Source organism: Pelophylax lessonae (genome assembly GCF_965119305.1).
Source record: "Pelophylax lessonae genome assembly, chromosome: 7".
Lineage (NCBI taxonomy): Eukaryota > Metazoa > Chordata > Amphibia > Anura > Ranidae > Pelophylax > Pelophylax lessonae.
In genome coordinates this window covers 190,739,112-190,753,832 of record NC_138774.1, presented here as the reverse complement: position 1 = coordinate 190,753,832, position 14,721 = coordinate 190,739,112, and the positions used below count along the sequence as shown (strand labels likewise).

At 43.1% G+C, this 14,721-nt stretch overlaps 1 protein-coding gene across 1 annotated transcript in view; it reads left to right on the top strand.

The window, feature by feature from the left end:
- The window catches only part of ADAMTS13 (ADAM metallopeptidase with thrombospondin type 1 motif 13), a 116,079-nt gene that overhangs the window by 34,736 nt on the left and 66,622 nt on the right, over positions 1-14,721 (top strand). Inside the window, exon 14 of the mRNA XM_082262781.1 lies at positions 12,357-12,483. Within this exon, the coding sequence (XP_082118907.1) occupies positions 12,357-12,483 (127 nt within the window). The remainder of the gene's footprint in view (positions 1-12,356; positions 12,484-14,721) is intronic.

The following is a 14,721-nucleotide window of genomic DNA, read 5'->3' as shown; positions in this document are numbered from 1 at the left end:
TTCGCATGAGGATATCAAAGATCGTTGAACCTGTGAAAGGTTTGGGGGGATTGGGTTTATCCAGTTGGCTATGATGGTCCTACGTGCTGCCAAGAGACAAAAGTGAGTCCATTGTGAAAGAGAGGTGATGCTGGGGCCCGCCCCAGAAATAGGGGAGGGTATGCAACAGAAAAAACAAGTATCAGGGACCTTAGGTAAGCACATACCAGAAATAAGACGGATATAGTCCAGGACTCTATCCCAAAAATTGCTAATGTGGGGGCAGTCCCAGAGTCTATGTAAAAGTGTGGGGCGCATAAATTTGCACCACGGGCATTGAGATTGGGTGGGGTCATCCGGCTGACGTCGAAATGGAAAATAGGCCCGATGCATTATTCTAAAGTGAGTTTTGCGCCAGCTTTCTGAAGTGATGTTTTCATGTACACTTTTATAACTCTTGAGCAGCTTTTCCGGTAACATTTTATCTCCCAGAATGTGAGACCATTTTTGGAATAATGTCCGTTGGATCTTGCCTAAGGAATGAAAAAGTAAATGTGTGTATAAGGTAGAAGTGGAATAGTCTTTTCGATGGAGCACTACATCAACAAAAGAGGACTGAAAAGTATTTGCCCGATGTCCACAGCGAGTCCGCAGAAAAGAAGTGATTTGGAAATAAAAAAAATAATGAGTAGAAGGAAGAGAGAATTCCTGGCTCAATGTTTGAAATGGCTTGAATTGGTTAGTTGTGTTCTCGTACAATGAAGAGACTTTAGTTAGACCCAGAGTTGACCATAGTATGAAGGCTGCTTGTGAAATGGAGGGAGTGAACATGGGATTACCTTGAATAGTAAGGTGACTTGAGATGTTAGAGGGCAGTCCTAGTATCCTCCGTACCTCCCGCCATGCCACCACTGTATCTCTGATAACAATCATATTTTTAAGATGGGGCGCTAGCGCCCTAATAGAGGAATGAAGGATGGCTGGCAGGGTGCACGGAGACACCAGTGCGTCCTTGAAATGTATAATGTGGCGATTGGTATCGGCGCTACCTTACAGTATAAAAACGTGACTACCCCAAAGTGTAGGTGAAGACATATAAGGGTGTCAACAGAAAATGTTTATTTGTGAGGAAATTAAATGAGATAAACAATACGTGTGTGTTTATTAAGTTTCAAATAAAAAACAAATATAGTGATACATGTGCAATATGCATATCAAAAACGGTGGAAAAAAAATATATAATGGGGGGGGGGGGGGGGGAGGGGGGTGTTCCCACAACCACAAGTGTTATATCAGGTATATACTTATTCCTGATATATTTGTGCCACACAAGTATTGAAAAATAAACAGGTGCTGCTGTGCAAAGTTCGAAAATGACCACAACCACAAGTGTTATATCAGGACTTCCCTGATATATGTGCCACACATGTGCTAAAAATAGGCAAAAAGTTGCTGTGCAGAGTCCAAAGAGTCCACTAGGTGGCGTCTGCAATACGACCTGTGTAGCTGTATGGGGGGTCTCTTCTCCGTATTTGGGGGAGCACTTCCGAGCCGGTGGTCTGGTGCCTGTTAAGATGATCTGGATCAGAGTAGACAAAAACAGTCCGCGCCGGGATGCTTCCGCGTTCCACGGCCGACAACCGGAAGTGACGTTGCACGTTCTAGACTCCGCCCTACGCGTTTCGTCAGAGGGACGTCAACTGGAGCGGCCGCTCCAGTTGACGTCCCTCTGACGAAACGCGTAGGGCGGAGTCTAGAACGTGCAACGTCACTTCCGGTTGTCGGCCGTGGAACGCGGAAGCATCCCGGCGCGGACTGTTTTTGTCTACTCTGATCCAGATCATCTTAACAGGCACCAGACCACCGGCTCGGAAGTGCTCCCCCAAATACGGAGAAGAGACCCCCCATACAGCTACACAGGTCGTATTGCAGACGCCACCTAGTGGACTCTTTGGACTCTGCACAGCAACTTTTTGCCTATTTTTAGCACATGTGTGGCACATATATCAGGGAAGTCCTGATATAACACTTGTGGTTGTGGTCATTTTCGAACTTTGCACAGCAGCACCTGTTTATTTTTCAATACTTGTGTGGCACAAATATATCAGGAATAAGTATATACCTGATATAACACTTGTGGTTGTGGGAACACCCCCCTCCCCCCCCCCCCCCCATTATATATTTTTTTTCCACCGTTTTTGATATGCATATTGCACATGTATCACTATATTTGTTTTTTATTTGAAACTTAATAAACACACACGTATTGTTTATCTCATTTAATTTCCTCACAAATAAACATTTTCTGTTGACACCCTTATATATCTTCACCTACACTTTGGGGTAGTCACGTTTTTATACTGTAAGGTAGCGCCGATACCAATCGCCACATTATACATTTCACTTTCACCCTTGCACTTAAGGGTTGATTGGTGGCAGCTCACACCTTCTATTTTATTTATCTATCTGTCCCCTCATATATCTTTAATCCATAGCGCTGGTCATCCTCCCTTTACCACCAGTGCGTCCTTGAGCTCAAAATTGGAATATCTTGATGCTCCTGTGAGCCAGTCAAGACCCTGTCTAAGTAGACATGCTAAGTTGTAAAGGCGGATATCAGGGAGACCCGCCCCACCCTCAAACTTCGGGAGAAAGAGTTTTTGTAGAGAAATACAAGGTTTTTTTGAAGAGCATAGAAAAATGTTCAATGCTTTATGTATTTTCTGCACATCAGTGTGCTTCAAGAGTAGAGGGAGTGTCTGCAGTGGATATTCCTATGCGTATGCCTAGGTATGTTACAAATTGAGAGGCCATCGTAAAAGACGATGACTTACGCCAGTGAGCGGACAAGTGGGGATGTAAGTCCAGAACCTCACTTTTATCAAAGTTTATCCGAAAGTAGAGACGGAAGGCCACAAACAAATCTTTGAGAATAGAAAAATCTGAAAAAGGGTTAGAAGAAAAAATCTATATATTGTCCGCAAATAAAGCGGATCTAAGGGTCTGGTTCCCAATAGGGATTCCCCTAACACCCTCTGGTGAATTAAGAATTCTAGATAAAGGTTCGAGGGCAAAGTTAAAAAGAACTTTGTTAAAAAAAGAGGGGAAAGGGGGCAGCGTTGGCGTGTCCCTTTCGTTCTTACTGGGCAGGTAGCAATGGGGGGGGGAGTAGGCGGGCGAGACGTGAGGCAACTATTTTTGAGAGGATCTTTGCGTCGACATTTATAAGGCATATCGGACGGTATAATCCTGGGAGAATTGGGTCTTTCCCTTTCTTAGAAATGAGTTTGATGTGAGAAAGTGGTCCCGTAGGGAGATAGGCTGACCACATTGATTGAAAAATGGGAAGCAGGGTGGGCGAAATGAAAGCATTAGTAAGCTTGTAAAATTTGGCTGAATAGCCGTCTGGGCCGGGGGGCTTTAGCTGATGGGAGGGTTTTGATGGTAAGTCAAATCTCTTCCAGTGTGATGGGAGAATTTAAAGTCTCTAAATCAGCCAAAGAAAGGGTAGGCAAACATACTTTCCTTTAATAAAGTCTGGGCAATATCATGGTCAATGGGGTCATTAGAATATACAGCTGTGTAATAGTCTACCAGCGTCTTGCGGATATCTATCGGTGATACAGCGAGGGTACCATCCTTTGATTTAAGGGCTATTATACGTGTCGGGCGGCGGGTGTCTGAGCATAATTTAGCAAGGAGTTTGCCAGCTTTGTTCCCGAATTTATGAAAGCGTAGAGAGTAATATGACGATTTAAACACTTCTTGTTGTGTGGCCCATAAATCAAAGGAATTTTTAGCCCTCTGCCAGATTTTAATTGTGGAAGGAGTACGATTTAATGTCAAAGCATCTTGAGCATGACGCAATTCACAACTGGCCCTTGAGAACTGTTGACGTGCATGTTTTTTATATTGGGAGGTGCTGCTTCCCAAAAAAGATTGGGACCAGAGGTGAGGTGAAAGGCATTGTGTAAAGTATATTCCTCCCATGTGGATCGCATCGCATGCAAGAAGTCCTCATTGTCCTTTAGAAAGGATGGGAAACGCCATATAGGCGTAGATGTAGAAAATTCGACAAGAGGAAGAGATTTCGCTATTGGACAGTGATCCAAGATAACCATGTCATAGATAACTGGGTTAAAGAGATGAGAGAGGATGACGCAAAAAAATAATCGGTACGTGAAAAGGACTGATGGGGAGAAGAAAAAAATGTAAATTCACGGTCAATAGAATGCGTGATGCGCCATACATCTGTGAGGCAGGCAGAAGAAATATGTAAGGCTAACGGCGTAGGATCCAACATAGATTGTCGTACAGTTTGGGGGGGCATAGGGACAGTGGTTGTACGATCTTCGAATGGGTGCATGACCAAATTAAAGTCCCCGCCTACTACACTACCTACACATATACAGTATCTCACAAAAGTGAGTACACCCCCCCCCCCATTTTATTATATCTTTTCCTGTGACAACATTGAAGAAATGACACTTTGCTACAATGTAAAGTAGTGAGTGTACAGCTTGTATAACAGTGTAAATTTGCTGTCCCCTCAAAATAACTCAACACACAGCCATTAATGTCTAAACCGCTGGCAACAAAAGAGAGTACACCTCTAAGTGACAATGTCCAAACTGGGCCCAAAGTGTCAATATTTTGTGTGCCCACCATTATTTTCCAGCACTGCCTTAACCCTCTTGGGCATCCAGGAAGTCATATCTTGAAAGAAACGCAAATTGGGAGAATTAGGTGCATAGATATTAGAGACTGCCAAATCACCCGACGCTAAGGTAAGTTCAGATTTGTTTAAGATTAAACTGAAGATTTTTATGTATCAAGTTAGCCGCTCCAGCTTTATGACCTACAGCAGGAGAGCCATAAACTGTACCTACCCACAATTTGCGTAGGCGATGAAAGTCGTCTGAGGAGAGATGGGTCTCCTGGAGGAGCATGACATCTGTCCGCAGACGTTTAAGATGTCTAAGAACCTGCATACGCTTACTTGTGGACCGGAGACTCTTGACGTTCCACGATACAATGTTCAAGTGATTCCTGTTGATAGGAGAAACCATAACTGTGGATGAAATGAAAACGATAAGCAGGGAAAACCATGTTCACTCCCAGTAGTCGGCCCAGGCAGAAAGGAGCTGAGAAAAACAAAAAAAATTATTTCACAGGCATAAGAGGTCAGGACAAAATATAAAAAGAAAAAGAGAAAAGAGGAAGAAAAAAGCAAAAAAAACCAAACAACATCCTAATAAAACCACATACTTGACCTTTTACCGCATGAGAACTAAACTCCATGCAGGTCTCCCACAGGCCAACCATCACCCTGAGCAAAGAAGCCCCAAGAATGGATGGGGAATCTATAGAAGGAACATACAGAGTAACAATGCCCCCTAGAACAAACTTATAGAGTAGGAAACAGAGATCTACTAATTAGTGCTGTGGATGAGGGTCCAGCCATTGAGTATCAAACAGAGAATATATGGCATAAAACCCCTTGCCATGTAACTTAAAGGGTATATAGGCCCTAAATAAGACCAGTAAGGTGCCCGGAGGGGGCGCAGTGGACAAAGTAACATGGCTCAAAAACGATATTGTTGCAGGATGGCGTTCTTATCCGCATAATTGAGATACCTAACAATTACAGGTCTAGGCCTGTCAGAGTGTTCTTTAGGCCTGCCAATGCGGTGCACCCATTCAACGGTACAGGGGGCACATAACCCCAATTGTGAAGGAATAGTGGACGTACAGGTGTCCATAAGCTGAGTGGAAGAGAGGGACTCTGGCAGCCCAATAATTCCGAGATTATTTCTACGGGACCTATTTTCCAGATCCTCTAACTTGTCCCAGATCTCCTTGTTTGAATGATGTATCCTTGCTGGGGTGGCCGCAGCCACGGTCTGTTCATCTTCTATAAAGGAGATGCGATCTTCAGCATGGGAAAGTCTCTGCCCCGATCTGCTAATTCCATCCTGATCTGCTCCAGACCCCTCTGTATAGCCTGGTCAATCGTGGCAGTCAATGTGGGGGTGAGGAGTGCCACCACGGCTTGTGCTATATCCGCCGGGGATACAGAGGAGTCAGTAGCCGCCTTCAGCAGCTGTAGGGATGCTGGGGCTGTCGCTTGAATGTCTAGGGCTTTCTGTGGCTGGGGGGATGCTGCAGCTGCAGCTTGAGTGTCTGAGGCCTTCTGCGACTGGAGGGATGTTGGGGCTGCTGCCTGTGTGCCTAAGGCCTTCTGCAACTGGAGGGATGCTGGGACTGCCGCCTGTGTGCCTAAGGCTTTCTGCAACTGGAGGGATGCTGGGACTGCCGCCTGTGTGCCTAAGGCCTTCTGCAACTGGAGGGATGCAGAGGCTGCCGCCTGTGTGCCTAAAGCCTTCTGCGACTGGAGGGATGCTGGGGCTGCCGCCTGGCTATCTGGCCTGGCTATCTGGCTGTCTGGGGCCGTGCTTGTCCCCACGTCTGTCCCCGCATCTCCTTGAATCAGAGGGCATATAGAAGCGCTGCGAGACAAATTCCGCTCCACAAAGCGGTCCATGAGCGTCCCTGACAAGGTAGGAGAGAGGTGAAGAGGATTCCCCTGTCGTATAGCTGGTTTCAACAGTAGTTTTAGTAGCTGGTAGCCGGTTCTTCAGCAGCAGACGTTAGGGGGATGGGAGGCGCGGGAGTGTCTCTGCCTACCTCCTTCCCATACAGCGCCGGATCCAGAAATGTGTGTCGTGATTGGTCAATTTGATTACATGGTACAGACAGAGCCAATCACACCCCGTCTGTACCATGTGATTAGTTTTGATCAATCACAGCTAATCACAACAAAACAAACGGAATGAATCAGTTTCATTCAGTAAAATGCTTGCTTATAGCAATGTAATGCACTGTAATAAGCAAACCTAAAGTTTAAAAATATAAATAAAAAAACTGATCACTTCCCCAGAGCAGTACAATGTTACTATGGTAACATTATATTGCTCTAGTCACAGTGTGTTAAAAAAAAAATTATACAAATCCGATTCCAAAAAAGTTGTGAATAAAAACAGAATGCAATGATGTGGAAAATTCAAATTTCAATATTTTATTTAGAATACAACATAGATGACATATCAAATGTTTAAACTGAGAAAATGTATCATTTTAAGGGAAAAATACGTTGATTTTAAATTTCATGGCATTAACACATCTCAAAAAAGTTGGGACAAGGCCATGTTTACCACTGTGTGGCATCCCCTCTTCTTTTTATAACAGTCTGCAAACGTCTGGGGACTAAGGAGACAAGTTGCTCAAGTTTAGGAATAGGAATGTTGTCCCATTCTTGTCTAATACAGGCTCCTAGTTGCTCAACTGTCTTAGGTCTTCTTTGTCGCATTTTCCTCTTTATGATGCGCCAAATGTTTTCTATGGGTGAAAGATCTGGACTGCAGGCTGGCCATTTCAGTACCCAGGACCTTCTTCTACGCAGCCATGATGTTGTAATTGATGCAGTATATGGTCTGGCATTGTCATGTTGGAAAATGCAAGGTCTTCCCTGAAAGAGATGACGTCTGGATGGGAGCATATGTTGTTCTAGAACTTGGATATACCTTTCAGCATTGATGGTGCCTTTCCAGATGTGTAAGCTGCCCATGCCACACACACTCATGCAACCCCATGCCATCAGAGATGCAGGCTTCTGAACTGAGCGCTGATAACAACTTGGGTTGTCCTTGTCCTCTTTAGTCCGGATGACATGGCATCCCAGTTTTCCAAAAAGAACTTCAAATTTTGATTCGTCTGACCACAGAACATTTTTCCACTTTGCCACGGTCCATTTTAAATGAGCCTTGGCCCAGAGAAAATACCTGTGCTTCTGGATCATGTTTAGATTTGGCTTCTTTTTTGACCTATAGAGTTTTAGCTGGCAACGGCGAATGGCACGGTGGATTGTGTTCACCGACAATGTTTTCTGGAAGTATTCCTGAGCCCGTGTTGTGATTTCCATTACAGTAGCATTCCTGTATGTGACGCAGTACCGTCAAAGGGCCTGAAGATCACGGGCATCCAGTATGATTTTCCGGCCTTGACCCTTACGCACAGAGAGATTGTTCCAGATTCTCTGAATCTTTGGATGATATTATGCACGGTAGATGATGATAACTTCAAACTCTTTGCAATTTTTCCCTGAGAAACTCCTTTCTGATATTGCTCCACTATTTTTCGCTGCAGCATTGGGGGAATTGGTGATCCTCTGCACATCTTGACTTCTGACACTGCCACTCTGAGAGGCTCTTTTTATACCCAATCATGTTGCCAATTGACATAATAAGTTGCAAATTGGTCCTCCAGCTGTTCCTTATATGTACATTTAACTTTTACGGCCTCTTATTGCTACCTGTTCCAACTTTTTTGGAATGTGTAGCTCTCATGAAATCCAAAATGAGACAATATTTGGCATGACATTTCAAAATGTCTCACTTTCAACATGTGATATGTTATATATTGTGAATAAAATATAAGTTTATGAGATTTGTAAATTAATCCATTCCTTTTTTACTCACAGTTTGTACAGTGTCCCAACTTATTTGGAATTGGGTTTGTATATATATATATATATATATATATATTTATATATTTTTTACGTACTGTCACATTTAACTTCCGTAAAACTAAGAGGGGTATATGCTAATGCCAGGAGCCTAGCTAATAAAATGGATGCGTTGGAAATGTTAGTTCATGAGGAGGACATGAATAGTCCTCCTCATGAATATTCCTTGTGGGAATAGCGGAGACTTGGTTCGACCCCTCACATGACTGGCTGGCATATATCCAAGGGTATTCGGTGTACCGGAAGGACAGGGTAGGAAAAAGAGGGGGAGGGGTATGTCTCTACGTCAAGAACAATGTAAGGGTGATAGAGAGGAGTGACATTACGGAAGGGATGAGTATGGAGTTAGAATCCGTGTGGGTAGAACTCCTTAGGGAAGGAGTAAAGGGAAAAGTAATAGTGGGGGTTTGCTATAGGCCACCTAAACAAGGGGAGGAGGTAGAGCTGGAATTTTTAGCACTTTTGGGTAAAGTGGCAAAGCTAGGATCAGTCATCATATTGGGGGACTTCAATTATCCCGACATTGACTGGGGAGAGGGGATTACACACTCACATAAGGCCCGTCTATTCACGGAAACCTTACAGGATAACATGGCACAGCTGGTGGATTCTCCTACTAGAGAAAACGCAATCCTGGATCTATTGATCACTAATGACCCAGACATAATCTCGGAGGTAGGAGTCCAGGACAACCTGGGCTCTAGCGATCACAGGATGATCACATTTAGTGTAAATAACAATAGAACAAGGCAAATGGGGAACATAAGAACCCTTAACTTCAGAAGGGCAGACTTTCCAAAATTGTACTCATTGATGGAAAGGGTAAACTGGGACCAAACCCTGGGATCCCTGACCACAGAGGAAAAATGGGAATGCGTTAGGAACATATTAAGCAAAGGCATCTTGCAGTGCATTCCTATGGGAAATACATTTAGAAGAGACAAGGCCAAACCTGGCTGGCTAAACCGTAGCGTTAAAAATCTTATTAGGGGAAAAAAATTGTCCTTCAGGAAATATAAATCAGAAGGCACAGTATTGACTTTCGACCAATACAAGGAGGCAAATAAGAAGTGTAAACACGAAATCAAGATGGCTAAAATAGACTTTGAGAGACAAATAGCGGAGGATAGTAAAAAAAAACCCAAAGAAATTATTTAAGTATATCAACAGCAAAAAAACTAGGGCAGAGCATATTGCACACATAATTAGCGATGATGGGGGGATGGTTACAGAGGACACTGAAAAAGCAACCGTGCTGAATGCTTTTTTCTCGTCAGTATTTACACAGGAAAAGGAGGGGTACACTGACCATGACTGTATGGTTAGTAGTAATACACAGGACTTGCCACTATGGCTAACAGAGGGTGAAATCAGGGAAAGGCTGGATAAACTTAACACAAACAAATCACCAGGCCCGGATGGCGTACATCCGAGAGTACTCAAGGAACTCAGTAAGGTTATATCCAGACCACTGTTCCTGATCTTTGCGGACAGTATTAGGACAGGAGATGTACCAGGAGATTGGAGGAAAGCTAACGTGATTCCGATATTCAAAAAGGGTCAGAGGCATATCCCGGGAAATTATAGGCCTGTCAGTTTGACATTGATAGTATGTAAACTTCTGGAGGGGATGATAAGGGACTATATCGTAGAGTTTGCTAAAGACAACAGCATCATCAGTAATAATCAGCACGGGTTTACAAATGGGCGTTCTTGTCAAACCAATCTATTAGCATTCTACGAGGAGGTGAGCTGTGAGCTAGATAGGGGCAGACCAGTGGATGTGGTGTACCTAGATTTCGCTAAGGCGTTTGATACAGTTCCCCACAAGCGCTTAATTTATAAAATAAGGTCTGCAGGTATCGACAGCAGGGTTTGCTTTTGGATACGGAACTGGCTAAAAGGGCGTGTCCAAAGGGTGGTAATAAACAGCGCATACTCAGACTGAGGTAGTAAGCGGGGTCCCCCAAGGCTCAGTCCTGGGACCAACCTTGTTCAATTTATTGATAAACAGCATTGAGGTTGGGGTCAGTAGTTCAATAGCAGTTTTTGCAGATGACACAAAATTGGGCAGGGCAATAACTGCACAGCATGAAGCAGATATCCTACAGGATGACCTGGACAAAATAACGGAGTGGGCAACGACTTGGCAAATGAGGTTTAACGTAGAGAAGTGTAAGGTTTTGCACTTGGGGACTAGAAACATAAAAGCACAATACACTTTAGGGGGGGAACCCTTGGGGGAATCAAAAATGGAGAAGGATCTGGGAGTCTTGGTTGATGATAGACTAGGCAACAGCATGCAATGTCAAGCGGCAGCTGCCAAAGCTAGCAGAATATTAGCATGTATAAAGAAAGGGATGTATTCCAGAGATAAGACTATAATCCTTCCACTTTATAAAACTGTGGTCCGACCGCATCTGGAGTATTCTGTCCAGTTCTGGTCGCCAGTCCTCAGAAGGGATGTGTTGGAGCTGGAGAAAGTCCAGAGAAGGGCAACTAAACTAATTAGGGGATTGGAGGACCTTGATTATGAAGAGCGTCTGCAATCGCTTGATTTCATCTCCCTGGAGAAGAGACGCCTGGGGGGGACATGATAGCAATTTTTAAATATCTCAATGGGGATCTCAGCTTAGAAAAAAAGCTGTACAGTCGAAGGGATTGCATGAGGACTCGGGGGCATACAATGCGATTAGAGGAGAAGTGTTTTAACCTCAGGCAACGTGGGGGGTTCTTTACTGTTAGGGCTACAAGATCGTGTAATTCTCTACCAAAAGAGGTGGTTTCTGCGGGTAGTATGGTGGCTTTCAAAAGACTATTGGACGTGCATCTCAAGGATCAGAACATTCAGGGGTATGTGAGATGATTACAGCCACACACACCTACACAGGTTGAACTGGATGGACTATTGTCTTTATTCAACCTCACCTACTATGTAACTATGTAACTATGTCACCTGATTACCACCACACTAGTTATATGATAATGACGAACTGCACTGGTGACAGTATGTAAAAAAAAAATCTCTTCATTTTCCAAAAAATTTGGACAAAAAATTACAACTTCAAAAAAAACCACCATGCCATCTACTAAATACTTTAGACTGTCTACCTAACAAAAATGGTTCAATTGGGGGTATTTCTACTGTCCTTGCATTTTCAGGCATCAAGAAATTAGACGTTAAATTATTACATCAGTACATCAGGACTGATTGATTTTCAGATATATACCAAAGACTCAAAAATTTACACTGATTTGGGTTATTTTCACCAAAGAAATCTTTTTTTTTTTGTTTATTTAGCAAAAAATATATAACCCAGTGGTGATTAAAGTGATTGTAAAGTCTGTTATTTTTTTTTTTGTTATACCTCATATTCGCAGTTGGTCTTGCACAGGGCAGCCTGGATCCTCCTCTTCTCAGGTCCCTCGTTGCTTCTCCTAGCCTCTCCCTCCTGATGAGTGCCCCCACAGCAAGCAACTTGCTATGGGGGCACCTGAGCCGAGCTGCAGCTCGGTGTGTCCATTCAGACATGGAACTGTGGTTCGGCCCCACACCCTGTCTCTCCTGATTTGCTAACTGACTTTGATTGACAGCTGCAGGAGCCAATAGCGCCACGGCTGTGTCTCAGCCAATTAAAGTAGAGAGTGCCCGGTATCGAAGTTGTTAAGGCTGCTGATGCTGTTTTTATCTTTACCTTGTCATATTCGGATAAGTGGCAATGTTAGAAATGAGTCTAAACCCAGGCTTACTTCTATGTAAAAAAATAACATTTTTGGTGTGTTTATCCTCAAGGATTGTGAAAAGACACAACTAGATTTTATGACAGAACAATGTGCGGCTACAGACAACAAACCCCTTGTCTTGTCCCCCGGTGTGATTTCCAAATACAGCTGGACGTCAGCTGCTGCCTTTGCCTATGGTAAGTGTGTCTATCTATCCAAAAAATATTTGCAAGAAATGGCAACAGGACCATGACATATTGGGGTTGATTTACTAAAGGAAAATAGGCTGTGTACTTTGCAAGGTCATTTTCTCTTAGCTGAGTGAATGAGGGGAAGTTTCACTTTGTAAAGAATACCCAATCACATGCAGAGAAAATAAAAAAGCAGCAGTTTTGATTGCACGTGATTTCTTGTTTGAAATCAGAAGAGCTTCACCTCATTCACTAAGCTCTGGGAAACATTCCTTTGCAAAGTGAACAGCCTATTTGCCTTTAGTAAATCAACATGTAGTAACTTTATATGAGATCCTGCATTGCAAAAACACTGCTAATGTATTGCAGCATGACCATGGAATGCTGATGCATTCATGGGGTAGTTCCAAGGCGTAAGCTTGTCAAAATGGAACACCAACACAAACTTTTTTTTTTTCTTTTTCAATAGAGCATTGAAGGGTAAAAACTCCTGTTAGGTTTTTTTATTTTTTTTTTTTTTATTGCAGTATGTTTTCTTGCTGGGACAATTTTGGTGAAGTGCATCTATAGCCAAAAAACTTTTTGAGTTTTTGGATAGAGAGATGGAATAGTTAGAATTGTTTTTTCTGTTGGAGTGATTTACCCTCATTTCATGCCACAACAGGAGGATTTTTCTAAAGTAGGGCAAATCCCCTTTAATTATCACTGGAACAGGTACCCCCATTGGAGGATTTCCTCTCTGTTACTGTTTTGATGACAACTGTAACATTTTGGGTTTTCCATCACTTTCTGTCTTGGTGACAGTGATCACCAGGACAGATTGAGAGGGTAAATCTCTGAAGTGGTCACATATAAGGCATGTTCTAACCTTTCCACGCTCAATTCAAAACAAGAAAAAGTAATGCCCGGAGGAAAAATCCAAAAGAATAGACAATGGTACAGCATGACTGGGTTAAAAGTAGAGTGGAGGACAGGGATGGAGAGTTTTGAAAGTTTGAAGTAGGCAAAGAAGGAGGGGTACTGACCTGATTGGTGAAGTGAATGAGATGAGAGGGTCCATAGGGAGTTGTAGGTAGGACAGTCCCAAGAAAGTTTCAGTAGGAAGATGGCAGACATCAAGAAATCTTCCCACCGTCTCTCCCCTGTAATGTTTGAGTTTTCAATTCTGTCATGGGTGAGTTGCTGGGCTCGAGAAGTTAGGCAGTAGTGAAGGTCAATAGGCTGGGGACCCATCTTGGGTATGGCGTCCCCTAAGTTAGTACCTGTATGACTGTAAATGGTGTACCTGACCCTGTCTGCGGGTCGGTGGCATGCAGGTAAAGTCTACTTTATGGGTCCTAGGTATTGGTTGCCTACAAGGGGCCTTGAGACTCCAGTATACATTCAGTCTTTTGCTTGTTATTTGCTATGTATAATTGGTATTTACAGTTGTGCTCATAAATTTACATAACCTGGCAGAATTTATGATTTCTTGGCTATTTTTCTGAAAATATGAATAATAACACAAAAACTTTTCTTTCACTCATGGTTAGTGTTTGGCTGAAGCCATTTATTATCAATCAACTGTGTTTACTCTTTTTAAATCATAATGACAACAGAAACTACCCAAATGACCTTGATCAAAAGTTTACATACCCTGGTGATTTTGGCCTGATAACATGCACACAAGTTGACACAAAGTGGCTTGAATGGCTATTAAAGGTAACCATCCTCACCTGTAATCTGTTTGCTCGTAATTAGTGTTTGTGTGTATAAAAGGTCAATGAGTTTCTGGACTCCTGACAGAGCCTTGCAACTTTCATCCAGTGCTGCACTGACGTTTCTGGATTCTGAGTCATGGGGAAAGCAAAAGAATTGTCAAAGGATCTGCGGGAAAAGGTAGTTGAACTGTATAAAACTGGAAAGGGATATAAAAAGATATCCAAGGAATTGAGAATGCCAATCAGCAGTGTTCAAACTCTAATCAAGAAGTGGGAAATGAGGGGTTCTGTTGAAACCAAACCACGGTCAGGTAGACCAACTAAAATTTCAGCCACAACTGGCAGGATAATTGTTCGGGGTGCAAAAAAAAAAAAAACACAAATAACTTCAGGTGAGTCGCCAGAAGAAAGCCCTTACTACTCAAATGCCACAAAGTATCCCGCTTACAATACACCAAACAGACGAGCCTTAAACCTTCTGGCACAAAGTCATTTGGAGTGATGAGATCAAAATTTAGCTTTTTGGCCACAACCATAAACGCTA